Source organism: Colletotrichum graminicola (genome assembly GCF_000149035.1).
Source record: "Colletotrichum graminicola M1.001 genomic scaffold supercont1.62, whole genome shotgun sequence".
NCBI lineage: Eukaryota > Fungi > Ascomycota > Sordariomycetes > Glomerellales > Glomerellaceae > Colletotrichum > Colletotrichum graminicola.
The window spans coordinates 21025-45867 of NW_007361066.1; the positions used below are offsets into that span (position 1 = coordinate 21025).

Here is a 24843-nt window from a genome sequence, read left to right on the forward strand (position 1 = left end):
GAGATGAACAGTTCGTTTTTTCTCCTTCACTTTCCGTGGTGTTTCCACGCCTTGCCACTAGAGGTCATCATATCGTGCTTCGTAATACACGCCATTTTTGGGGGGAGGGGGCGGGGGGACAAGGGCGTGATGTGCGATCCTAAAACACAGTACTTGGCCAAGGTCAGTGGTAAATGGTAAAACTACCGCAATAACGTCGGCCGCCATATTAGATTGAAGACTGCCTACTTCGAAACCTCTTTATCAGTTCATGCACTAAGCCGTAATAGACGGTATGAGTCTAGACCTCAGCAAAGGCTGGCCAGATGACGAGCGGAACCCAGCAGGGCGTCACGTTTTTGTCACCCAATGAACCAAGCGGGAGACTCTGATCCGTTCCCCGGGCGCTTTGGTCTCTCGGCCGGGCAGATTACCGAGGACAATCAGCCCCATTTGCTACTTCATCAGACTTCAAGCTGTGACACTCCAGGGTTGGCATACTCTTCTTTCTCCATTTGCGGACAGTCGATGGAGCGAAGACGATCCGCGTCAGCACTGTTCGCCCTGGCAGGATCGTCGTCCGTGAACCCCAGAGTCTGTTATGGCAGTGTTTTGTCACCCGCTTCAGTCGTGGACTCCTTGACCTTGGCGGATAAGGGGAAGCCCCGGGAGCACGAAGAAGGCCACATGATGGCTCCTTATAGCCAGGCCTCGCCTCCCAGTAAGACCTGGTTCCCTGTCCCCGGATCCTTCGATCATTGGGACCCTTTTAATACATCGCCTTGACCTTGGCACCTGGGGCATTATCGACCTCGTACTTCCTTCATGCGGTATCGATAATCGCTGCAATGCGCATAGAAGCCCATCACGTCGATATGGGCACAGTGTCCTGGAAAGACCTCCCCCACGACGACTACGGTCCCCAGTTGCTTCTCGCCGTATGGGCGTTTGTCTGCGTGTCCGGCAGCTTCATCGGCCTGAGGATATATTGCAAAGTCTCGCGCCTACGAGAGCTGTGGGTGGATGACCACGTGCTGATCGCATCCTGGGTATGTCTTCATCTTACAATCCGGTGTCTGGAGGATGGACTGTGCTAACACGTACAAGTTCGCTCTCCTGGCTTTGGGTGTGTTTGTCACCGTCGATGTATCTTATGACTTTGGCAAACACAACTGGGACGTGGCGCAAGATAACTGGCCGTGGCTCCTGCTCTACGCCAACCTGGGTGGCTCGTTCTCCATCATCGCAGCGGCATGGTGCAAGACCTCCTTCGCGCTGACCCTCTTGCGCATCACGCGAGAGTCCTCCGAGCCCTGGATAAAGCGGCTAGTCTGGTTCATCATCCTCTCGGTTAACATTGCCCTTGGCCTCAACGTCTTGTTCACTTGGATCCAGTGTTGGCCAATCGAGAAGACTTGGCGGACAGCGACGCCTGGAGAGTGTTGGCGTAAGAGTATACCGGTGAACTACAACGTATTTGCCGCGTCGTATTCCGGGGCAATGGACATTGTTCTTGCAATTCTGCCCTGGAAGATCTTGTGGGGTCTTACCATGACCAAAGGAGAAAAGCTCGGTGTTTTGGTTGCCATGAGCATGGGTGTTTTGTGAGCATCAACGCGGCCCCGGCTGGCCAGTATCGTGACTGACTTTAAGCCTACACAGCGCTGGTGCAGTATCGTTTATCAAGATACGGGCCCTTGCCGCCATTGCATCCTTCGATATCATCGACACCGTCGAGTTGGTGATATGGGGTGCGGCGGAAAGCGCTGTGACCATCATCGCGGCATCGATACCCGTCTTGAGAGCCCTGTTTCGTGACACCAAACCCTCTCCAGCAAGATTCGCCATCGACGATGAGTCAATTATACGACAGTCTCACACGGCTTCGTTAGCAACAGCCATTGCTGGGTCCCCGAAGAAGAGCAGACCAAAATCGGAGCTAGCGTTAGTGGAAGGGAAAGACGGCCTGGCGCGGGGCTACGAAGACAGACGCAGTTTGCCTTCATGGCCTGTCGGAACGAGAACCTTCAGGATTTCTTGGAGAAAAGGGGGCCCGGTGGCACAATCAGGTCCGTCTAGACAAAATGGCGACGACACATGTATCCAAGACAGAGTTTCTGCAGAGTTGTCTCGACGATCATGTTAGGTTAATAACCAATAATACGAAATACTGTATAATAGTCTTCCATCCGCCATCAGCCAGTGTTCGCGGAACGATCCGTGTATTGTCAACCAGATTCTGGGCTTTGGACATTGGGCTCGGTGAAAGTCTCCAGTAGGGGCAAATGCGGACCTATTCCCAGTCTCAGGTGTTGTTCGTCGGCGGTGCTATTGTCCATGTACACGGTTTGACGGGCTTATGCCTGCCTTCTTCGCACCGTGGTGTCTCGTAGTATTCTGCAAAACACTTTCTTTGATAATGACATCTTCCCTTCATACCGATATTATCTTGGCCGACCTGGACGTAGGCACCCGAACCCCTGCGAGTCAGGTGAAGTAGTTGTAATTGTTTGGCGTCACTACAGACACGGTTTCGAGAAAACACACTCAATGAGCGCAGTTTGCTTTCTCCAATTTTCCCAATCACCAAACACCCTCAAGGGGCTGCTTTACCCCACCTTTGCGAAACGATACGGGCGGGGCTTCAACTCACCGCCATCACTGTCAAAGCTCGAGAACGACACATCATCTCTGCCACATCACAATCATATCCTCGTCTCTTTGATCGCCTCGATCCAGTCTAGACTCAAATACCAGCAAACATGCCCTTGAAAGGAATCTCCCCTGTCATCTCGCCTGACCTACTCAAGGTCCTGGCTGAGATGGGCCACGGTGACGAGATTGTCCTTGCCGACGCCCACTTCCCGTCGCACTCCATCTGCCCGCCCCATATCCCCGTCCTTCGTGCCGATGGTAAGTTTTGTTCCCCGGTGATCCTTAGTGGCCAGCCAGAGACTGGACACTTGGAGAACCAGCTGCTGAGCCACAGTCAACAGGCATAACCGTCTCCCGCCTTCTGGCTGGCATCTCTCCGCTCCTTGAACTGGACAACTACGGCGTTGTGCCGGTGCTCATGATGGAGGTCGTCAAGGGCGACACCTTTGACGCGAGCGTTGAGGGCGACTTCCGGTCGTCGCTAAAGTACGACGGTGAAATCGAAAAGCTGGAACGGTTTGCCTTCTATGAGCGTGCCAAGAAGGCGTTTGCGATTGTGGCCACAGGGGAGACGAGGAAGTACGGCAACATCATCCTCAAGAAGGGCGTTACACCTATTGAGGAATAGGAGGCGTGCGGATTGATATGGTTCAAGACTGCGATATAGAATGTGTAAGGTGCTGGCTGAAGAGAATACTGAAATCACGCATAGTTTTATGTTAGCTCCCTTTTGATTTACTCAATGAGAAATTCAAGACCGGCGAGGGCTTTGAGCTCTTTTCTCGAAGTGTCTCGATGCAGAAGCGAAGCCATTCGCGTAAAGCTGAGCCGGCTATAAACTAACAGAAAAAACACCTGGTGCACCCGGGATTGGGCGATAATTGAAGGAAGTCACTGTCCAGATACGAAAACCATTAATACCTATGGTCCATAGACCCATGCGTGAGAAGAAACAGGTTATGTATGAGAGCCACTGGAATCGCAAGGCACTAGAGCTGCATGTCTTGAACCTCCCTTTGCAATGCTTGTCTCATGTATCATACTGAGAGAATCACAAAAATTGCATTTATGAGATAGGCCTTCAATGTCATTTCCAAAGTATCACTAAGCAACACCACCATTGCCGATGGTGCTTCTGATAAGCACGCCTGCCTCTTGGTGATTTCGTGGTACCATGTGCCTTGACGGCATGTTCCCAAAATTGACCAAGCAGGTCTTACGACTCAACAAGTAACAAACGATGTTGCTCCGCCAGACAAGGACAGACGCCGCGGGACGTCATTTGTATAGGCAGGCGAAATCATCTGACGGATGACTCCCTCGGAAGGGAAGAACTATTATGGTACAGATCACATAAAGATATGATAACCTTAAGTGCCCCTTTGTAGGTCACTGAGCGCTTAGTGCCAAGGACTAAGGCTCACTGCTAATCAAATAGTATTATAAGAGATATCGGGACTTCTACATAGGATGGACTCTGACGCACTTAAGGACAGACTTCCATAGCTTCTCGGCAATGAACTTGTAATACATTCTTGAAGCATCTTCCAGTAAACATGTGACCTAGTGGTGAAATTGGAAAGTTATATGAGTTATTTTTAGAACTATCAAGCGCCTAACTGTGCACGGAGGGATCGACAGGCCAGCAAGCAAACGAACTACTCTAAGGATTAAAAACCTAATATATGAGCTTCGTTGCACAATTCTGGTTGTTGAAACATGCGCCCCAAGCCTATTCAACTGATAGTGATTGAGAGAACCATTGTAGTTGGCGTGTGCTTGACAAAGAAGTTTGTCGGAATAATCTCACTCGCCCCTCAAGGGTTTGATTCGTTGCTTGACTTAATCCTATGGAGTACTCCGTACTCCTCTTATAGAACGTCAGCAGGTATGCGTCGATAGCGGGGTCCGGTAGACAGCCCAACGCATCCAGAAGTTAATTCGAGCCGCACCATTTTGCAACACAGTGACGAGCTGCCCCCAAATCTGGCATCCAGTGTGCCATTGGTTGTTACTTGAGAAAGCACTAGGACAATGTGCTAGACCTTCTCGTGGTGTCTAGTGATACCTGGGTGTTTTGGTTATCAGGATGCTGCATGAAACATCCCCTCTTCACGCAGGGGCGGAAATACTAGAGCTGCGCAGAGAGAATGGGGGTATCAACGCATTTGGCGATGTTATCCTGGGATATTAATGCGGTGAATCCTCATATACCTCTATGATGTGCTGTCCTATAGTAAAGATTGGTCTGCACACCATGCTCATGCGCCAGGATGATGCTAGGAGTTTGATCAGGCGCTGCGAAGCGGCACTGAGTGTATGGACTTGCACTTTGCGATACGACCGAAAATACAAACACGAGAACTGCCAGTTGCCAGAAAAGCGGGGATTTCGCCCATGTTGAAGTCTTCCTTGAGCTTCCGCACGATGCCGAGGCTTATGTTAAGATGATTTATCCGTAGTTAGTACGAGATAAGACGTAGCATAGGGCACGGAGCTCTCGGTTTTGTCTCCACACATTAGACAATCCAAAGCCTCCATTCGCACCGGCACCGGCGGAGGTGAAAACTCAAAAAACGCTGGCGAATTGATAAGCAGGTATCCGCCAAGAGGGGGTGAGTGAGCCCCATAGAGTCCCGTTATTTACGTCAGTGAGGGGAACATCGTCGACGTATTTATCTCCTTGCGATTCCGGCACTCTATATCCATTTCCACCAGCATCACCACTATCAACCTACACACAAAGTCGAAGACTGATTAACGAAATCCTCACCACACGCAAATCGACCTACATAACAACAGTCAGGATGCCCGCCTCCGTCACTGTTCTCTACCCCAACGAGGCTGATGCCAAGTACGACTTCGATTACTACGTCAACAGCCACATGCCTATGGCTGCCGCGCAGTGGAAGTCGTCCGGCTGCACGGGCTGGTCCGCAACCAAATACCAGCCCACCCCCGATGGAAAGCAGCCCAAATACTCCTTCGCTGGTATCCTCGTCTTCGAGAGCATTGATGCTGTTCACAAGGCGCTCGCTTCTGCCGAGACCGCCGCTGTCATGCAGGATGTACCCAACTACAGCAACAAGCAGCCTGAGATAATGATCGGAGAGGACGCCAAAACGGTTGCTGCTTAGAGGATGATACCGCGAACAGACTAATATTGAAGGCAGGGGGGTGGTCTGATATGAATGGTAGAAAGGTGGTCACGTCGGATATATGACATCAGATAAGACCTATAGCACCAAATAAAAACTTACTCATTCAACATCAAGTTCAACCATAACACATTGGCAGAACTCTTGCATCCTAATGACTCGTGAGGCACTTGTCGCCGTATGAGAGTCTAAGTAACCATCAGCGTAACCCCAAACACTCGGGTCATTAGTAATGAAACTCCAATCACCTGTGGCATTCATGTCCGGTAAATCTACGCTGACCCCTTCAGCAGGGTGAGTCTTGGCCGTAACTGGGCCCATGCCATCCGCCTAATATCTCATTACTACGTTAACTCTATTGCTGAAACTTGAAAACATTGTAAATACCGTTGTGATGTGAAAATGAACGAGCATAACAACAACAGCTCCGAGAGAGCAACCACATAGAAAAAGAGTCATACATTTGTGAGAAGGCCTAAGGGGGATCCTCTAAGCAGGGAATTGTACCCCTTATTATGGCATTGTAGCTTGTAAGTTGCGCACGTCGTCAAGGGTAAGGGTACTGAGTTGTGATTGGACTCAGGTTAAGCGCAGCCTCCCGACAACAAACATACGGTACTAGACTATCCAGCGGGTACTTTGAAGTGAACTTTGATAGTTATTATCGAATAGAACGAAGTATCAGATACTATCCGAGGCTTTTCAAGATCCCGGATGGGTCAAAGCTTCTCCTTCTGAGGAAGTAAGTTGCTAGAAAAGCTGCCTCCATCGAGTTTGATAACAGCGTTTGGAGGATACAGTTCATATTATATTGTTACATTGGGGAGGCTTTTGCCAATGCTGCCGTATGCCTAATTAAAATATGTAAGAAGAGAGTGTGTTGAATAGTCCAGAACCATTATCTTTCATAGCCATGTCTCATAGAACCGTACGGCTTGCACAAATGCGTCTCCCTTGGCAGCCTTCTGCACAGGGTTATTGAGGTTGGGATGCGTAGCGAACCCATGTGGCGTCCCTCCATAGAGTGTCATAGTAAACGGCTGACCTGTGGTCCCCAAAGCTGCCTCAATCTCAGCTCGCCTTGCGGCCTTCATGCCGGTGTCGGCCTCTGCAAGTCATTTGGTCAACATGGAGAGCCTATAAGAAAGCATCTCAGCATGGAAAGAGAAGAGATGACTTACCAGCAGCAGCTAAACTCGCTGGTCCGTTAATGGCTTTTATTTCTTCGTCTCCAAGTTGACTTGGGTGAGCGGCGAAGCCCACCTGTACCCCTTTGTTATCGGGGATCCCAAGAACACGGAAAGCATAACGACCGCCAAAGCAGTATCCTGTAGATGCAATTTTCTGAACGCCCATTTGCTCACGCAGGTACGAAACTGCCTTTGCGACCTTCGGGTCTGTCACTTCCGGACCATGGGCCCCAAAGAACTCGGTCGCGTTGAAGTCCGCTTTTGGATCCTCGGGCCTTGGTTTGCCATCAAACAGGTCTGGCGCAACTGTTACGTAGCCCGCGCGAGCGAAGCTGTCAACAAGCCTTGGATGAGGTCAGCGGCTTGCGTCACTAATTTGATTGATAGAAACCATTTAAACCAACAGTTTGTTCTCAGTTGACTGGATTCCGAAAACATCGGTTAGTAACAAGACGCCGTATTGGTTGGTTATGATTGTTCCAGGAGCTTTGCCGCTTTGATTGGCAGGCATCGCGATGTAAAGATCAACTATGTTTGGCAGTCAGATACGCGTGAGAACAGTGAACCGTAGTTCATGACTCACGTCCATTGAAAGAGATGACCTGACCCCTCGGCGTGCCAGTGAAAGCCAACATAGACAAGTCGGCGATAAATCCCCCTGCGACCCCAAAGAAGGATATAAGTCTAAGCAGAGTGCAGAAGAAATTGTTGGCGCGCATCATGTCTGTATGGCCCCCTCCAATCCTTGATACCAGAAAAGAAGAAATCACAGCTGGGATAATCAGGTTAAGAGATTCTAGGCCGCAGTCGCAATGTTCCAGCGATAAGTACTTGAGGGAGACAATTTAAGTTGCCTACCTAGGCATTGTCCCTGCACCTATATCCAAGTATTTTAGTCATCAGCCACGTAACCCCGGGGTTGGCATAACGCGGCATTCAATAGCCACTTTGACTCGAGCACTGGTCATCAACGCTGCTAAATAAGGGTTTAAGCTTTCTTGATCGCAACAAGGGTTTGTTGGCAATGGTCTTGCGCCTGCAGCACGAAAAACAAAAGCATTGACGCGGCCTATTTTAATGTTTTATCCGATCATGATTGGGACGAAACTATACCGAAGATGACCGAGAGAATCTTAGCCATAGCCACACACTAGTATGCAACATCAACCAATCGGCTGGTCGACCAGTCACCATAGACGGTGAGTCGTTTCGTTCTTGTCTCAAACGAAGCTTGATGTAGTGGCACGACACTTTGTTGTTAGGTGAGAGTGCCTCATCTGGCTGCTCACACTGAAATGGCTGCTTTCATCCAGTAACGCGATGCCTGCGGTGAGCCAAGGTGAGCAGGGTGAGTAGGTAAGAGGTAAGCTAGGAATATTAGTGCACGCATTAGCGCTTGAAGCTAAACGTTCGCTGAAACCAGAGTTGGGTCACAACAACTCGGCAACCCTAATCCTGAAGAATTGTGAACTGGCCCCCTCCTCTAAGTCGAAGGAATAGTAGTCCCTAGGAACGGTAAATGAGCACCTGCTCAGAACCCCCTAATCCTAGGAACAGGGAACTGGCCCTCCCCAATCCTAGGAACTGTTAAGATATGCGTCCTCCAGTAGTGTACCCAAGAGTTTGTATTGTGTGTTCTGCTAGTAGTGATCTATTACTTTTATATCAATACCGCCAGTTCGAACGAAACCCATGTATTCGTCCATATTGTAGTTGTAGTGGCTTTATGTGTACCAACTAGTAAGTCTGCGCGTCCTGGTGGGATGGACTCAGTTCTGATTTGGTGCGCGAGACGATGGACCGATGGTGATCTTGAAGCTGTAACTGTTGCAACCTTGGGATAGGTCGCCCTTGGGGATAGGGGCAGGTAGCTCTAAGACAGTATTGCTTCCTTCGAAGAAATTCGCAACTATATTGTGCTTGGCGTTCGTCGCTTAGTTGGTGTTCGTCATTCCGGTTAAGCGAACGCGAGCCAAAAGTTTGGGTCACTGTCCGGATGCTTGAGGGCTGCGATTGTGGAGTCGAACGGCAGGACATCAGTTGCGTCGAAGTAGATCCCTCTCTCGTTAAAATAAGTCTGACAATCCTTCAGCATGGTTTCTGTTTGATGAGCGGTGCTAGCCTGGGGGGCGGACCCTTGTTCAGGCAGTGTAGTTGAGAGGTTTTATGGCGGCGGCGGCAAGAATGAGATCAAGATAGTAAAGAGAGAAAAAGTGAATGGTATATAATAACCTGGTGAATTAACAAATCATCTCGTCTATTTATTTTACGCATCGCTTTTCCATTGTTTGTTACCCGATATTGAACGTCAGTCTGGGTTGTCACATTAAGAGACAACTGTCCTCACTCCTCAGTTGTCAATAGCTTCTTCGTTATAAGTATTTTCGCAATGTCCATAATGATTCCGCTGCCCGTTTGTCCATCGTAATTGAAGTTGCCATGGTGTCCATAATACATCAGCTGTCAATGCTTTATCAATTCTACCTACAGTTATGGTGTCTGCCATAAAGGCTGTTGCCACATGGTCTGTTTGTCCATCATAACATTCGTCAGATCGCTCTTCGCCGCAACGGCTATGATCACATTGTGTCACGATATATAAGCCACTGTTACTGCGCACGTAACTAACGGTATCGTTTTGTAACGTGAGGAATTGTTCACCATACCAGCCGTCGTTGTGTTGCCTCAACTGCCATAACAGCTGTTGAACGTAACATAGACAACGCATCTACTGTACCAAATGCCATCGCAGCTGCCTCCACGAGGTCCTTAGCAATTCACACTTTCTCAAGATTGGCTGCACACGGCCAAGTCGGTCCTCTTCCATCGTTGTATCGTTGTATTGCAGCCATCATACTATGTAATAGCTTTAGCAATAAACACGCCCGCTAAACCTGACCACACCGCTGCTTTCTGTGGGGTAACCATACGTACATGGCAGCTAAAACCAGACATCCTATCCAGCAATATTAGCCAGGTCACTCCCTCGGAGGACTTTGGACAATTATCTTGCCACTTCCCAGTGAAGAGAGATCACGTTGGGGCTTCGTCCAGTCGAAAAGGCAGAGCAACTAGGTGTGTAACGCATGACCGAAGCAGCATAACTACTGAGAACTGTTCAATCTGTGGTAGGTTGCAACTAGGGAAGCCGTGAGATTTACAAGGTGATTGAATGGTGAGTTCCCATTGTTGAATACTGCTACTAGATCAAATTCTGCTATTCGGTATGTGTTCCTAGGCGGCTTGCGGCACTTTCTATTAACAGACCACAGCACTGCTCTACGAGTTTATAATGTATCGGGTTGACAAATCATGATTGAAACAAGACATGCTTCATACTTTTAGCTGGCTATGACTCAGAACAGCGGCTGGTCTATATGTGAATACAAAGAAGAAGAATATAAACTAAAACTGTAAGAAATACAGCTCATGGTAAATAGACAAGGAACCTACTTTCGGCTTTCCTGGAAATCCCCATGACTTATGAAGCGGCCCGTATGTTCTGGCCCAGAGAAGTCAACGCAGGGATTACCCAGAGAGAGCCAACAGGCAACACGCGTTTCGAAGCGCATTTCAACTGCTGCTGACACCGCCTCACCTCGCTCCCTGAGTGTTCGGGCCATTATTGCCTCAGACCGTTCTGTCGCCAGAAAATCTACAGTAGCTTACATTGCCAGTACGACACTGCCAACCAAGACTGCTGTATATAAGAGCCATTTTTCTATGCCAAGCCCGCCGTTACAGCCACTACCCACACGAGAAAGAAGGGTGTTCCCTAAGTCGGTGATGCTGCTTTCGAAGTCGTTATAGTTTGTTGCGTTCCAGGCGGCGCCCTGTGCCCCTGGCACAGCCTCGTCGCCCGTAAAGGCGATGTATAAAACGTCGTTCTCGTCGTGTCCCGAGTTCCCATTTATGACGTCGCCGTAACAAGCGGTAGCCAGGGAAATGGAAGCCTCACCAATCATGGCTTGAGGTCCATCGTCCCCGTTTGTGTCTCCCCAGACTCCGTAGACCTAAGTGCGGCCTCGTCAGATTAAATCGTCTTTCACGTGTCGCATGTAGTTCAGGGACACATACCACTTGATTGTTGCATATCACGGCCATCACACTGAGCGGCTTGACGCCGTGTTGGCTCGGGTCAAATGTAGGCCATCCGCTTTTTGTCCCTTCGTTGCCGAAAACGACATAAGGATGCAGCGAGGCGTTGAGGTCCTGTTGACCTGTGTTATATCCTCTCAACACGTCGCGGAAAGTCGTCTCAGATTGAGTGTCGGTGGAGCTACCGCAACGTCCATCTCCTCCGCCCTGCGCGCCATCGCAGTCTACGTCCATGTTGGCAAGGTTGCCTCCCCTTCCTTGCAGATAGATGATTTTGTACTTGTCTACAAAGTCCCCGCAGTAGACGAAGTCTAAGGTTTGCTGTGTCAGTATCTTTGCCAATCACGCATTGGGTTGGATGAGGCATGTATGTACCTCCGCTGTCCCCCTCAGTGCTATGAAACCCGGTTGAGAGAGCATGTTTGCATTTGCCCCGGACTCGGATGAAGCTATAGAAATTCTTCACATCCCCCGGTATGTCAATAGTCAATGTCTGTGTAGCTAGAAGGGCCAGAAGGACAAAGAGGGCGGTAAGAGGGATCATATTGACTAGAAATAAGTCCTGAAATGAGAGAACAACAGAAAAATATTGTAAGACGGAACGTTCGGGGGGCCGCCAGCAAAGTAGCAGTGTCAAACCGCCTCTTGGCGATCACGTGATGCGCATCGGGCTCATCTGAGCACCATCAATTAGTTGGTGCACAACCCTCACTTTGAGACGAACATGAGTGTGCCTTAAGTCTCGGTCGAGACTCAAAACAGTGTTGCTGCTGAAGCGAGAAAAGCAATGATGAGACGGCCCGCCGTTGCGGTAATTGGGCTCCACGGACGCAGCGATTCCCTTGGAACATATCGTCCGAGTCAGTGCCGGTGTGCTGCAACATTAATCGAACTGAGGCGCCATCAAACATTGAATTGATCCACGCAAGGATGTTTTGATTCGCCGCCCTACAGCGTTCCATCTTTGTACAATATGATTACTAGGCCTGGTGGAAGCGGGAGTGGCGCCGCCGCCGCGCCGCTGACTCGAGGCTGGTTCCAATAGGCACCCATTGCGCCGTGCCAAAAGGATTTATGAGTCGGTCCGATTTCAACTTGGAAAGCAACTTTACTGCACGTCCTTCCGCTTCATGTCAAGAAACTGGTTTCGGATAGCTTTCCCAATTCGACATTCAGAATAATATCGGGGAGATTGACAGAGCTGTTTTGACCCCGAAAAGGAACCAAAACTGTACGCATCTCGTGCATGGACAGCAACTGGCGCGTTCCACATAAAGTTTCATTAGTCTCGCTTGTTGTCAGTGGATCTTGGCATTCATCCACGTGGAGATAGACTCCAACCAGTTTGGCCCATTGCCCATAATTGCCTTCAGGTTCAAAACTATATATGCATAGGCTTCGGAGAAGTAGCCCGTCCACTTCAGCTGACAACAGCCGCAGTTGCTCCAGCTGACGCTGCGCTTGCCGCACTAGATGTGGTGACCGCAGGATACCAAAGTGAGAACCCGGAAATCACAGCCGCTGTCTCCCAGTCCTTGCCGAGCGTTCTTGTCAACCCTGTGCCCAAGAATCCAAACTTATAGGTCTTAGTCATGCTCCACGATGTGCTGTGAGCCAGAACAGCAACAACTTCTTTGCCGTCGCTCAAGTAGCCAAACGATTTCTGGCCAGCCTGAGGGGTCTCCATTCGCACCAGCTTCCACCCGTGTGAATGGCCGGCAAGTTTCTTGATCTCATCCCTATGTGAAGTCCTCCACTGGAATTCTTCTATTACTCCCTTGCGCAGTTCGATGCGAAAAGCGCGCACTTCACCCCTGGTCCGACTCACATCCTCCGGTCTCTCGAAGGGGATTTCTTGCTCCTTTCCATCTCCTCCTTGCAAAGTAATAGTGGCCTGGTGATGCGATCTCATGGTCTTTCTTCTCACTGTGGCAATGACCGGTCCTTTGTCGCTGGGGCCACTGTGGAGGAAAAGCGATTGCTTCTTGGAGAAAGCCTCAGTGTCGAAGGAGACGGTAAACATTTTCTCATCTGACTCTGGTCCAAGGAAGTATAGCTGCTTCCATTTCCACTGGCCGTAGCAGTTGAATGTTGGAGGAAATCTGGCGGTTGTGGCCACTAATGATGTAGAGTACGTCGTCATATGATGGAACCTCGGGCATTGATCTGCCGGCATATTTGCATCATAGTCGTAGTTAGGTTCTTCAAACGATTTTCGGGTGCTGCTATCCATATCGAATATACGAAATGCCAACGGTCTTTAATTTCGACGAGAAATGAGAGGGAGCTTGAAGTACTGGTCAACACACAACTCTCGAGTGCGAAAGACAAAAACCTTCAAGGGTTTAATAATAGTCAGTTGAAGAGGCAGATGACCATGACAGGGAAGCGGCGCCGAAGTTAATCGTGGTTGTACAGCATCAATCGGGTCGCCCGGTTGATACTCACCTATCACCTCAGGTGACTTGTGAGGTAGATATCGTTAAATTGCCCGATTGACCAATCCGCAGTCGACAACTAAGTCTCGCTGATTACCAGCACTTTAGCGCTGACATTTTTCTCTTCAAGCTAGCAGAAGCCTAGGGTATTTCCATGATGAGGAAAATATAAGTGTTTATGTCGGAATATGAATAATCACGTGACTGCTGGTTGGATATATGTATCCAGCCGGCCAGCAAACAGATGTATCTGACTTTTCCCTTCTTCACTAATCAATTCAACAAGTGCTGTTTTCACCTACGTCGTGACTATATTGCCATGGATCGATTTTTCCCTGGGATACCAACAGTTTATCTCCTGATTTTGACGCGTACGGCGGATGCTGCGGCTAGCCTTTCGATTGCTAGAATGACGATTACGTAGCGGTATATGTTGCGGTTTCTTCATTTATTTATTCTTTTCTCTATAATTATGAAAAACGGTCTGACCTTACAAAGATGTGATCAAAATTACTGAGCAGAAGGCTGGCAACAAGCGTCGTCTGCCACGCATAAGATGAACCTGCTCGCCCGACTACGGGATCAGTAGATACTCGGTGATATGGGAGAGCTTCTTTTGATATTATCAGCGGTTGAAACAGGTGTAAACTCGTCGGAATATCGGTTAGGACCCCAATGAAGCTGAGCGAACGACGTAGCCTCCGACTCACTGTTGGATATTCGTCGCAATCAAAGACCAGGCCTGCGCCTGTATAGGCTCAGCTGCGAAGTTAAAGGACCACAAGATTCAGGGTTATTACAAAGGCCCCGGCAGTGTTATTTCCAAGCTCTGCCGACTATAAGGGTTCAAAAGATTGTTGACAGGTTCGAGCGACGTGCGCACCATCTCGTCGGATGAACTCTAAAATCTTAGAAATATTTTATTGATGACTCAAGCCAACGACATAGCCTCCAGCTGACAGCATTTGGCTTGTCTTTGATGAATCCTCTGTTATGATGTAGCGGTAATGTGCTGGGCACGGGATCTAACGACTACTTGTGCTGATGGATAGGCCTCAACATATATGAAGTAAGACCATCTCGGGGATGGCGTCGCTATATTCAGAGTTCTTGTTTCGTGTGATGGCAAAAGTGAGACCACAGAACCACAGTTGTCACTGCTACAACTGCACTTAAGTACTGTCACGACATTTTGCATGACAGAACCTTAGTGGAGTCTCAAGACACAGCAAGCGAAAGTTTTCGTTGATGCCACACAGCCTGTTCACGTAATATGTACCAGTTGGGGTCAATCTGAACGCTGAGCTAATTTGGACCTGAGAAAGGTCATGAACTTTGGGGATGAGGAACAACCCGAAATATGTATGGAGGCGTATGTGCGGGGAACACCATCTATGAGATCCAGCTGTTTGATGACATGTGCTTGCGCTGGAATTGTCCACCGGCAAACGAAGGTGCATTGTGACTATGAGGTTTGTTGGCAAACCCATCTCTTTGCGGTGCGTTGCCCTCTTTGTATATCCAGATCAAAATATTGCATTTAGAGGTCCCGGTAGAGAGGGACGAAGCCAGTTGGGGTCTCGGAGAGTGGCTCGCGGGTGCGCGTCAAATTTGTCTCCGAACAGTCAACTCTGCGCAACTTGGCTGGGGGAGTTTCAAGTTCATGATGCAAGTCGCAAGTGAGAGCGAAACACCACTCACTGCGGTTCCCGGTGGTGACGCTTACATCTTTACTAATCCGCAACGGCATACTGCTGGGGCTTAGTATCGAATCCATAGGAACGAGGAGGCGCTGCAGGGATTCAAGGTTCAAAGCGGACCGCCACGCCGCCTGAACTGCTCCTTCATAACGTTCGATGGCTTGTTGTTAACCGAAGTCGGCCATGTGAGGGGAGAAATTTCCCGACGTGGATGACCGACAATCGGATCCTTCGGATGAGGTTCCCTAGGCTTGCTGCTTCCTTCGCCGAAGAGTTAATTGCTCCTCCGGGCCGTCATCTGCATGTAGAGGGCACAAGCGTTACCGAGTCCCAGCAACCAAGAACAATACATCCCACAAGTGGTATGTATGCTGGTCTATGAGAGGCGGTGGAGCCGAAGCTACAGCAAGGCATTGAACTCTCGACTTCAATGACGACTTGACTACAGTATACGGCAAATTCGCTGGGTCCTGACTTCATGATAAGCCATGGCGGCTCCTTGAAAGAGACATGAGTCGTTCCTCATTGACCAGGAAGCGATAATGATATTCGCTATATTCTCTATCGTATTCATCGAATAGCCTCTGCTTCGTCAAGTGCTGTCGACGAAACTATTAAAGGCACTTCCGTAAGCCTAGTGGCTGTTCTTTCTCTTTCCTAGCTACAATGATATGTGAGATTTCTGATGCCTCACGCCGATTCAGCCTGTGTGTCTCTGGGAAATGCAGGACTTACGCCTCGTGTCTTCTGCGTTGTATCGTTAGAAAGATCAGACGGTGGAAGCCGAGTCAGCTACTTCGCCACGCATTTCGTAAACTTGCTTCTTCCATGTTTATTCAAAGACTTTCCTCTTGCGTCACATATGCTTACACCTTGGTGTTCCGCGGTGCCGAACAACCAACAGTCGGTGCCGTGCTCGGCAAGTGCGGCTGAAATCACCGCCCTTTGCATTGGCAAACGTTGTGAACTACACGATACACCGGCAGAGACTCTGGATCCTTCGTGAGGACTTAGTAAAGTTGGGTATTACTCAACCGTTTATGCGATGGGCAGAATACACCTTTTCAAGGTCACCACGGAGAGAAAGGGTGGAAAACTGCCACTTATAAATACCAAGTCCATCGCTTGATGTTCAACAATCTCCTTCTTCATCTCATCCAACAGGATTCAAAGTGATACAGCCACCTCTTTAGCTCATTATTCAACACTTTCTATCTTTCCAATTTTCTACTTATTTTCCTCCTTTTCTTTTTTCCAACCTGCAAATATGCATATCCCATCCTTCTGCCAGGCTGCCGCCATTGGCATGGCTTTCTATGCTATGACCGCCGTAGCTGCTCCCGTGAATGAGCCTGACGCCACGGACATTGCAAAGGTGGGCTTCTTTTCAGGCTTTCCAACGATGAGATTCTAAACTGACCCGTGCAGCGCATTGCCGGAAAAGCTGTGAGGAACACCCGGCACTTTGTAAACTCCTAATATTTTGTTCCACTCATCAGTCGAGCGTCCCTTGAGTTGATTGCTGACGAGTACATGCTTGCAACAGCCCAATGTGGACAGCATGCCGGTATGCAAAGCTCGTGCCTGAAGTTCTCCTCTCGAAGGCCATTACTAACGCGGTGATGCAAGGACATGAGCAACGCGGCTCCTAAGGGCGATGATAAAGACGTGCTTTTGACGACAAGTGACGAGAACAATGGGATTACTGAGGACCGCAGCCGCAGGTGCCGACGTGACATAGATGGCAAACGAAGGGACTGCGACGACTACTACTATGGCGACGACGATTATGGTCGTCGAGGCAGAGGCCGCGGCCGAGGCCGCGGTGACGGTGGCGGAGACTACAACAACCGCGCCGTCCAAAACGAACCAGAGGAGGACGGCAAGGATCTCGCCAAGCGCCGTGACGATGGCCCCGACGACGGTGGACGCCGAGGAGACAGAGACCGGGGAAGAGGCCGGGGCAGAGGACGCGGTGGCCGTGGCGGGGACTACGGCCGCGCCGTCCAAGACGAACCGAACAAGGACGCCAAAGATCTCGGCAAGCGCGGTTACGGCGATGATTCGTACCGCCATCACGGCGACGATTCGTACGGCTACCATGGTGGTGATTCGTACGGCTATCATCGCAACTGACACGGCCTCTACAACAGAGGAAGACGAGGAGGCTAGGGCGGCGACAAGGGGGGAGGATATGGAGGGAGGGGATGGGCCCCGGCCCTAGGAGGAGCACCTCTTAGAACCGTCAAGGCCACTGATGACCGGGAACAACGAGGAATTCGGAACGCTCAATGGGGACGGAGACAGTATTGGTTCTTTTCCACTTTCATTTTGTCACCAAACACTCCGTGTCAGAGCGAGCATTGGCAGGGCTTGAAGGAAGTCCGGTGACGAAGAAGAAAAAACGTGTTACTTGGAGACTGCACCATGTTGTACACGCGTCGAGATAACAACTACACCTATGAAGGTGGTTACATTCCTTCCACCGCCGTCTGCAAAACATTGATGGATTTACGTGAGAACAATGGCGACGCATGTGACACTGGCGTCCAGTTCAAACCACTGCGAGGACTGGAGATCTAACTCGGTCGATAAGTAACATTGCCGGGAGGCGATGCCCGTAGGACGTCGGTGCAGGCGACGGCTCTCGTCCAGTTGAGTGAAGTCGCAGGTGGCAAAGTCAGCCTCGCAAAGCAGAAGCGAAATGCATGCTCAAAGAATATACAAACACTGTACAGACCCAATGGTCATGATGCCGGCCTGGTATCGAGATCGACCCGTCTCGGAGAGCGGTTCCCGACCCACCGCAACGTCAGTCGGGGGCGATCGTCCGAAGATGGGTACAGCATCAGCATGATATCACCCCCGTCGCGATCAAACCATAAAAGCAACGACGCAGAGCCTTAGCTACAGCGGAAAGGAAGCATGATTAAAACACTCAGGGAGCAACAAGAGGACCAGGTCGATATCTAGAAACCTACCCAAGAAGAACCCCCCCTCCTCCATCTTTAAGTCTCTTCGTATATCATACACACACACACGCGCTATCGAGCATACCGCAGCCGAGATGGAACCCCAGCTCCCTAACAAGAACGAGATCCGCTCGCAGGCCGCGGCCGGCGAGCCAATCACCCAGACCGAGGCCTCGACCCTCGCCTCCGCCGAGACCGACGTGACCGGCTTCGGCCCCATCAAGGGCGGCACGGCGGCCACGGCGCAGAGCGTGCACGACAGGCAGCAGAACTTCATTGCGACGGCCGGCGACGCCGCGCGCAAGCCCGCGCGGGAGATCACAAAGGAGGACGCCGCGGCAATCCAGAGCGCCGAGGTAAGTTTCCCCCACGCATCCTCCTCCCTCGTAGCGATAGCCTTGCTGATACAAATGTTTCCGGGTAGTCTCGGGCGCTGGGCGGTCGGCCACCAAAGGGTTCGGCATCAGCGAACGCGCAAGCACTCGCCACCGAGAACGAGAAGCAGAAACAGACACAGGGTTAAAGAGAGAGAGAGAGAGAGAGAGAGAGAGAGAGAGAGAGAGAGAGAGAGAGAGAGAGAGAGAGAGAGAGGATGGCGGAACCACGGATGGGATTGTATGATAGCCGTTGCTTGGGCGACACGACGCGCCGGCGTTTCGTCTTTCCGCTGTTGGGAAGCACACAAATATACATTGTTAACTGCCAGACGGAGGGCCGGTCTAGACTATTTGCAAGGAGAATGGCCATTTCCATCAACGAGTCACGCTGCCATCCTTATTCACACACACACACACACACACACACACACACGGGGAGGGCGCAAGAACACCCATCTGACTCTTCCCTTGCCCCTATAACGCCGGCTCGACGTTCAACTTCAGCAGCCCCTTTGCGTCCCTCCAGGCGATCCCCTCCCACTCGGCCTCGCTGACGAGCCCGCTCCCCCTCAGCTCGTGCATGAAGTCCCTGCCCTCCCGGTTGCCCGAGAAGGGGTAGTCGACACTGAAGACGACCCTCTCGGCCCTCGTCTCCCGCAGCAGGCAGGCCATCGGCACCAGCGAGAGCATGCCGCTCGTCGTCGAGCAGGGGCGATATGTAGTGTTCCTCGATGGCGATGAGAGGCGTCATTTCGGGGTGAGACTGTCGATGCTTGTGTTTGGTGGGCCGGATTGTGAAGTGGGATTGTGGTGGAGGCTTCACCGGTACTGATTCATGGTAAACCAAGAAGATGACATGGATTTAGCTGTGTCAAGTGTATCAACTTCATGGCACCGCAAGAATCCCAGCGATGATGACATTGCGTGCCACACGCCAGCCAGCATCCGAGCACAGTGACGGACGCATGCGGAAAGACGAGCATAGAGAGATGGTGACACGACGCAGCCGTGCGGCTCTCGTGAACGTCTCACAGATGTACGTGGTAAATGGCGCGGCAGACTCGGTCCGGCCTAGTTACCAGCGTGATGAGCCCCCCTCCCAGCAACAACAGGAATCAACGATCGGAACCCCCGCGAAACCGGCGTGTCGGCCGCAACTAAGAATGCCCGGTCGTCGCATGGGCGGCCCAGGGGCCCGTCGAGACGGTGGCCGGCGCCGAGAGCAAACACGGGATCGAGAACCGGGGAGGGGGGCCGGGTCTCGTCGTGTCATGGAGAGTCACCACAGACTGTCGATATCACGAGTCAAGGAAACGCAAAATGCGCAAGCGGGATGCAACTGCGGGACAGGGGAGGGGGGGGAATAAACCGGGAGAGAAAGCAAATAGAAGGAAAAAAAAAAAAAGAAAAAGAAAAAAGCCCGGTGTTGCCGACGCGGAACCGGCACCGACGATGGTTCATCTCCGAGTACATCCAGACGGGACGCGCCGGCACACCCTGACCCGGGCGGGCAGTAAATTCTACCTACCTTGCAGGATCAAAGTTTCGCAGGCAAACCCGGGAAGGGGGCCCAATCATGACGAAGCGACGACATGCGAAATCTCTCTCCCTGGGCAGGGGGATCATCTCGAAATGCGACCGACAAAAAAGCCTATCCGGCGGATTTGCCCAGACGAAATGACACACAGCAAAGACAAAAAAGAACATGCCATGCACCTCCCGCACCTCCACGACCGGGCCGCCCCGATCTCGAGGAAGAGAGAGAGAGAGAGAGAGAGAGAGTAAAAAAAATCTGCAACGGTTTCCACAGAAAGACGTAATGGAACCCGGGGGGGGGGGGGGGGAGGCGAAGGGCCAAGATTTTTCCACGCCTTGGGTTGGATGGGAGGCAAAAAGGGGGAGAGGAGAGCTTGACCACCATCTCGCTACCGGCTTTTCCCCATCACCAGACTCGGACAACGAAGCGGGAATACCGTCCAACGACAGACTCTCCCCCAGAGGGAATATCACGGTTCCCAGGGTCCAGAGAGTCACACATACTTCTCGCGCGGCCGCTCGGCTTAGCGCGGTCCGGACGACGGATGCGGATGGTCATTCAAGGGGGGGGGGGGGGGCTGTCGTCGTAGGGCTGAAAAAGGACGACGAAAAAGATGGGATACACACACACGCACACACGTACCTAAGAGACTTGACGGCGAACAAGCTTCACCAAGCCCGGTTGGACGGAAAAGGGGAAAAGCTTGGCCTCGAGGGAACTTGTAACGCCGTCCTAGACTGTCTAGCCAGGGACGGTGGCGGCGGCCGGTAAGTGAAGAAAAGAAAGAAAAAAAAGAAGAAAAAAACCAGGGAAAAAAAGGAGACTGAGGGAAGACGACGAATGAATTCAAGAATATCTCTCTCTGCTCGGGCCAAGCTCGGTGAGAAGAGCGGGTGGCGCGACGGGTGGGAGGCTCTTTTTTTTACTTCTTCCTCGTTGATCCCGGTTCCCTTCCCCCGTCTCTACTACCGCTTGTTTCTGTCTGTCTGTCCGTCTGTCTGTTCATCCATCACCAAGTCCTGTTCAGTCACAAACTACATCTAAACAGCAGCCATGCCATGCCATGCCATGCCATGCCACGACATACGTTTGCTGCCATGTGCCCAAAAAGAACAAAAAACCGTCCCCCCACACACGCTTGGCATTTCCCGCCCCCAAAGTGTTGCGCTCCCCCCCACCCCGAAATGGGGAACATATCAAGAGATGGAGAGAGAGAGAGAGGCTCGACTGGACTCCATCCATGACCCCTGCTCCTTTTTTCGCCGCCGGTACCCGCGTGCCCGGGTGACCCCCGAAGAGGGTCGTCGCCGCAAACGCGCTACTAATACTATGTACACTAGGTAACCAGGGAGGACCATCGATTGGGACCAAGAGAGAGAGAGAAAGAGAGAGAGAGAGAGAGAGAGAGAGAGAGAGAGAGAGAGAGAGAGAGAGAGAGAGAGAGAGAGAGAGAGAGAGAGAGAGAGAGAGAGAGGAAGAGAGCGCAGACGAGGAGGGCATGATCACCGTCTCCAATCGGTCAACCCGCAACGGGCAACATGTCCAAGAGGGGTCTCGAGCCGCGGGCCATTGTCTCGAGCTCTCGCCTGTGCCTATCTCCGTCCCACTCCCACTGCTCGAGATTTTCTCCTAATATCTTGTTTTACACTATATCAGACCCGTCGGCCGGGCTCGCGATGTGAGTCGACGCCGAGTGGAACCGGTTGGGTAAGAGTCTTTCGAGAGGGAAAGAGGGAGAGAGAGAGAGAGAGAGAGAGAGAGAGAGAAAGGGCCCGGTATATTCTATTTAATCATGCCATGGGCTTTTTCCTTTCGTCTGGGTCCTCCTCCCCTCTCTTCTGTCCTAGTCCTCGTCCTCTCCTCTCGCCTCCCCTGCCCATCGCGTCGCATCGCCTTCGTCCTTGACTTCACGGTCAGGTTTCTTCTCTCACCCCTGGTCGTTCGCAGCAAAAGCCTGATCGTCGCGCGCGCGCGCGCATGTGTGTGTGCGTGTGTATGTGTGTGTGTCTGTTTGTGTGAATTCCATCCCTGTGAACCCACCCAACCAGCCATCACCGCCATCATCATGTTCAGCTCCAAGGAGAAGACGCCCCAGTCGAGCGAAGGCGAGGTCACGCCTAGTAACGGCTCCAAGACCGACCTCGAGACCGGCGAGACTGACGGCCTTCACCGCACCCTCCACAGCCGCCACCTGCAGTTCCTCGCCATCGGTATGTCACTCTTGACCCCTCCTTCGTCCACTACCACCATCTTCGTCCACCACCACCACCACCACCACCCTCATCCTTCTCGAGTACGTACGTCATTCTGACCATCGCAGGCGGCACCATCGGCACCGGCCTCTTCCTCGGCAGCGGCAAGGCCATCGCCACCTCGGGCCCCGTCGGCGCCCTCATCGCCTTCATCTTCGTCGGCTCCATCGTCTTCTCCGTCATGACGGCCCTCTGCGAGATGGCCACCTACATCCCCGTCCCCGGCGCCTTCACCTCGTACGCCTCCCGCTTCATCGACCCCACCCTCGGCTTCGCCATGGGCTGGATGTACTGGTTCAGCTGGTCCATCACCTTCGCCCTCGAGCTCACCGCCGCCGGCGTCATCATCCAGTACTGGAACGCCGACCTCAGCATCGCCATCTTCATCTCCGTCTTCTGGGCCGTCTTCACCGCCCTCAACTTCATGCCCATCCGCATGTTCGGCGAGGTCGAGATGTGGTTCGCCAGCATCAAGGTCGTCACCATCGTCGGCTTCATCGTCTTCGCCATCTGCATCAACGCCGGCGTCGGCCAGCAGGGCTACCTCGGCTTCACCTACTGGGTCGACCCGGGCGCCTTCAACGCCTCCATCGTCCCAGGCTCCGCCGGCAAGTTCATCGGCTTCTGGTCCGTCCTCATCACCGCCGGCTTCAGCTACCAGGGCGCCGAGCTCGTCGGCATCGGCGCCGGCGAGACAAAGGACCCCGAGAAGAGCGTGCCCAGCGCCGTCCGCTGGACCTTCTGGGGCATCTTCGGCCTGTTCGTCGCCACCGTCTTCTTCGTCGGCATCCTCGTCCCCTCCAACGACCGGTCCCTCCTGCTCGACTCCCAGAACGCGTCCGCCTCGCCCCTCGTCATCGCCGCCAACCTGGCCGGCGTCAAGGTGCTCCCCGACATCATCAACGCCGTGCTCCTGACGGCCGTCCTCTCGGCCGCCAACTCCAACGTCTACTCGGGGTCCCGCATCCTCGTCTCGCTCGCCAACGAGAGGTGCGCGCCCCAGTTCATGACGTGGACCAACAAGTACGGCACCCCCTACATGGCCGTCGCCACCACGTCGGCCGTCGGCCTGCTGGCCTACATGAACCTGTCGGCCGACGGCGGCGTCGTCTTCGACTGGCTCCTCAACGTCACGGCCGTCGCCGGCTTCATCAGCTGGTCGTGCATCAACGTCTGCCACCTGCGCTTCATGGCCGCCCTCAAGGCCCAGAACATCCCGCGCAGCACCCTGCCGTACACGGCGCCCCTGCAGCCGTACCTGTCCTGGTACGGCCTGTTCTTCAACGTGCTCATCATCCTGACAAACGGCTTCGCCGTCTTCATCGAGTGGAGCACCAGCGACTTCTTTACCGCCTACGTCAGCGTCATTCTGTTCGTCGTCCTGTTGGTCGGCCACAAGCTCTTCAACCGCACCATGCCTCTCAAGGCCATCGAGGCCGATGTGACGACGGGCACTCTGCGAGCGAGGTCATGATGTGTACGATGAAGATGAAGGAGAAGAGAAAAAAAGAGAAAGAAGAAGGGGGGGGGGGGGGGGGGGGGGGGGGAAGAAAAGGAAAGAAAAACCCCCCAAAGAGTGACGACTGTGACGGGTGACGGGTGAAAAAGTAATCTGATGTAATATTAGTTAGAATAGCTGCGATGACGATACCCATGAGTTCAACGGTTTGGCAGCCAAACTTGGCGTTCGGTCGTGTGTATATTGAAGCGATGGACATTCCCCACATCGTACCGCCATTGGCAGGCAACGGCGAGAATCATGACGAGACAATGGTATACAGCCCCACAGCGCCGCCGAGGCCGAGGGCGATGCTCCTCCCCAGGTTATACAGCCCCCAGCGGTCGACCAGCGACTTGGCGCCCTCCTGCTCCTCGTGGGTCATTCCGACGGCCATGATGCCCATGTCCCTTGTCCCCTCGGCCCTCCTCAGCAGCTCCCTGTTGATGTTGACCATGAGGAACTTGGTCCACGGCACGATGGCGAAGCAGAGGGCGCCGGCGACCGCCAACAGCCTCGACTTGCCGGCGGTGCCAGGCAGGTGGTGATGCGCAGCGGTCTGGTAGGCCATGTACCAGTAGCTCAGGGCGCAGGTGAGAACCGGCAGCGGGAAGACGCGGGTGATGCGCGCGAACATGCTGGACCACTGGCGCAGCATGAGTGGGGTCGGCGACTCGAGCAGGCGGGGAACGACGAAGACCGAGAGACTCAGGTTCAGCCCGGCAATCGCCGTGTTGACGAAGACGGTTGAGGCATGGATGCCGCGGAGGGGGTTCGGCTGGGAAGACATGGCGGCTGTATGCGTATTTTGGTGGTGATGGTGATGGTCGTGGTCGTGGTAGTAATGGTCTGGTGGCGTGCGTATCGTAAGTCTCGTTAGCAGCCGGTCGGGCAGGTTGGAGATTGTGAGAGGAACAATCAAGTCGTCGTGAGGAGACGATTGAGAGGGGGGGAGAGTGTAGTCAATAAGTCAGTCTGTATGTTGGGGG

General features: G+C 52.3%; 11 protein-coding genes across 11 annotated transcripts; 6 read left to right on the plus strand and 5 right to left on the minus strand.

Moving 5' to 3' along the window:
- Positions 1-827: 827 nt before the first annotated feature.
- Positions 828-2130, plus strand: GLRG_10508 (uncharacterized protein; the record flags this gene model as incomplete). The annotated part of the gene is made up of 4 exons (XM_008101193.1): positions 828-1028; positions 1087-1583; positions 1642-1923; positions 2103-2130. The coding sequence occupies 4 exons, from the start codon at positions 828-830 to the stop codon at positions 2128-2130; spliced, it is 1008 nt and encodes a 335-aa protein (XP_008099384.1).
- A 611-nt stretch (positions 2131-2741) lies between these two features.
- On the plus strand, positions 2742-3262 carry GLRG_10509 (RbsD/FucU transporter; the record flags this gene model as incomplete). The annotated part of the gene is made up of 2 exons (XM_008101194.1): positions 2742-2892; positions 2976-3262. 2 exons carry the CDS (start codon positions 2742-2744, stop codon positions 3260-3262), a joined length of 438 nt encoding a protein of 145 aa, XP_008099385.1.
- Positions 3263-5441: 2179 nt separating this feature from the next.
- On the plus strand, positions 5442-5771 carry GLRG_10510 (uncharacterized protein; the record flags this gene model as incomplete). Its single annotated transcript, XM_008101195.1, has 1 exon — positions 5442-5771. The coding sequence occupies one exon, from the start codon at positions 5442-5444 to the stop codon at positions 5769-5771; it is 330 nt and encodes a 109-aa protein (XP_008099386.1).
- A 926-nt stretch (positions 5772-6697) lies between these two features.
- Positions 6698-7701, minus strand: GLRG_10511 (dienelactone hydrolase; the record flags this gene model as incomplete). The annotated part of the gene is made up of 4 exons (XM_008101196.1): positions 6698-6900; positions 6974-7326; positions 7387-7510; positions 7566-7701. The coding sequence occupies 4 exons, from the start codon at positions 7699-7701 to the stop codon at positions 6698-6700; spliced, it is 816 nt and encodes a 271-aa protein (XP_008099387.1).
- A 2946-nt stretch (positions 7702-10647) lies between these two features.
- GLRG_10512 (fungal chitosanase) lies at positions 10648-11430 on the minus strand (the record flags this gene model as incomplete). Its single annotated transcript, XM_008101197.1, has 3 exons — positions 10648-10995; positions 11060-11391; positions 11427-11430. 3 exons carry the CDS (start codon positions 11428-11430, stop codon positions 10648-10650), a joined length of 684 nt encoding a protein of 227 aa, XP_008099388.1.
- Positions 11431-12378: 948 nt separating this feature from the next.
- Positions 12379-13223, minus strand: GLRG_10513 (uncharacterized protein; the record flags this gene model as incomplete). Its single annotated transcript, XM_008101198.1, has 2 exons — positions 12379-12549; positions 12597-13223. 2 exons carry the CDS (start codon positions 13221-13223, stop codon positions 12379-12381), a joined length of 798 nt encoding a protein of 265 aa, XP_008099389.1.
- Positions 13224-16485: 3262 nt separating this feature from the next.
- Positions 16486-17442, plus strand: GLRG_10514 (uncharacterized protein; the record flags this gene model as incomplete). Its single annotated transcript, XM_008101199.1, has 4 exons — positions 16486-16593; positions 16765-16785; positions 16848-17325; positions 17372-17442. 4 exons carry the CDS (start codon positions 16486-16488, stop codon positions 17440-17442), a joined length of 678 nt encoding a protein of 225 aa, XP_008099390.1.
- An 843-nt stretch (positions 17443-18285) lies between these two features.
- On the plus strand, positions 18286-18713 carry GLRG_10515 (uncharacterized protein; the record flags this gene model as incomplete). The annotated part of the gene is made up of 2 exons (XM_008101200.1): positions 18286-18546; positions 18615-18713. 2 exons carry the CDS (start codon positions 18286-18288, stop codon positions 18711-18713), a joined length of 360 nt encoding a protein of 119 aa, XP_008099391.1.
- Positions 18714-19041: 328 nt separating this feature from the next.
- Positions 19042-19239, minus strand: GLRG_10516 (uncharacterized protein; the record flags this gene model as incomplete). The annotated part of the gene is made up of 1 exon (XM_008101201.1): positions 19042-19239. The coding sequence occupies one exon, from the start codon at positions 19237-19239 to the stop codon at positions 19042-19044; it is 198 nt and encodes a 65-aa protein (XP_008099392.1).
- A 2930-nt stretch (positions 19240-22169) lies between these two features.
- GLRG_10517 (amino acid permease) lies at positions 22170-23830 on the plus strand (the record flags this gene model as incomplete). Its single annotated transcript, XM_008101202.1, has 2 exons — positions 22170-22314; positions 22425-23830. 2 exons carry the CDS (start codon positions 22170-22172, stop codon positions 23828-23830), a joined length of 1551 nt encoding a protein of 516 aa, XP_008099393.1.
- A 283-nt stretch (positions 23831-24113) lies between these two features.
- On the minus strand, positions 24114-24644 carry GLRG_10518 (uncharacterized protein; the record flags this gene model as incomplete). The annotated part of the gene is made up of 1 exon (XM_008101203.1): positions 24114-24644. The coding sequence occupies one exon, from the start codon at positions 24642-24644 to the stop codon at positions 24114-24116; it is 531 nt and encodes a 176-aa protein (XP_008099394.1).
- Between the last annotated feature and the right edge of the window lie 199 nt (positions 24645-24843).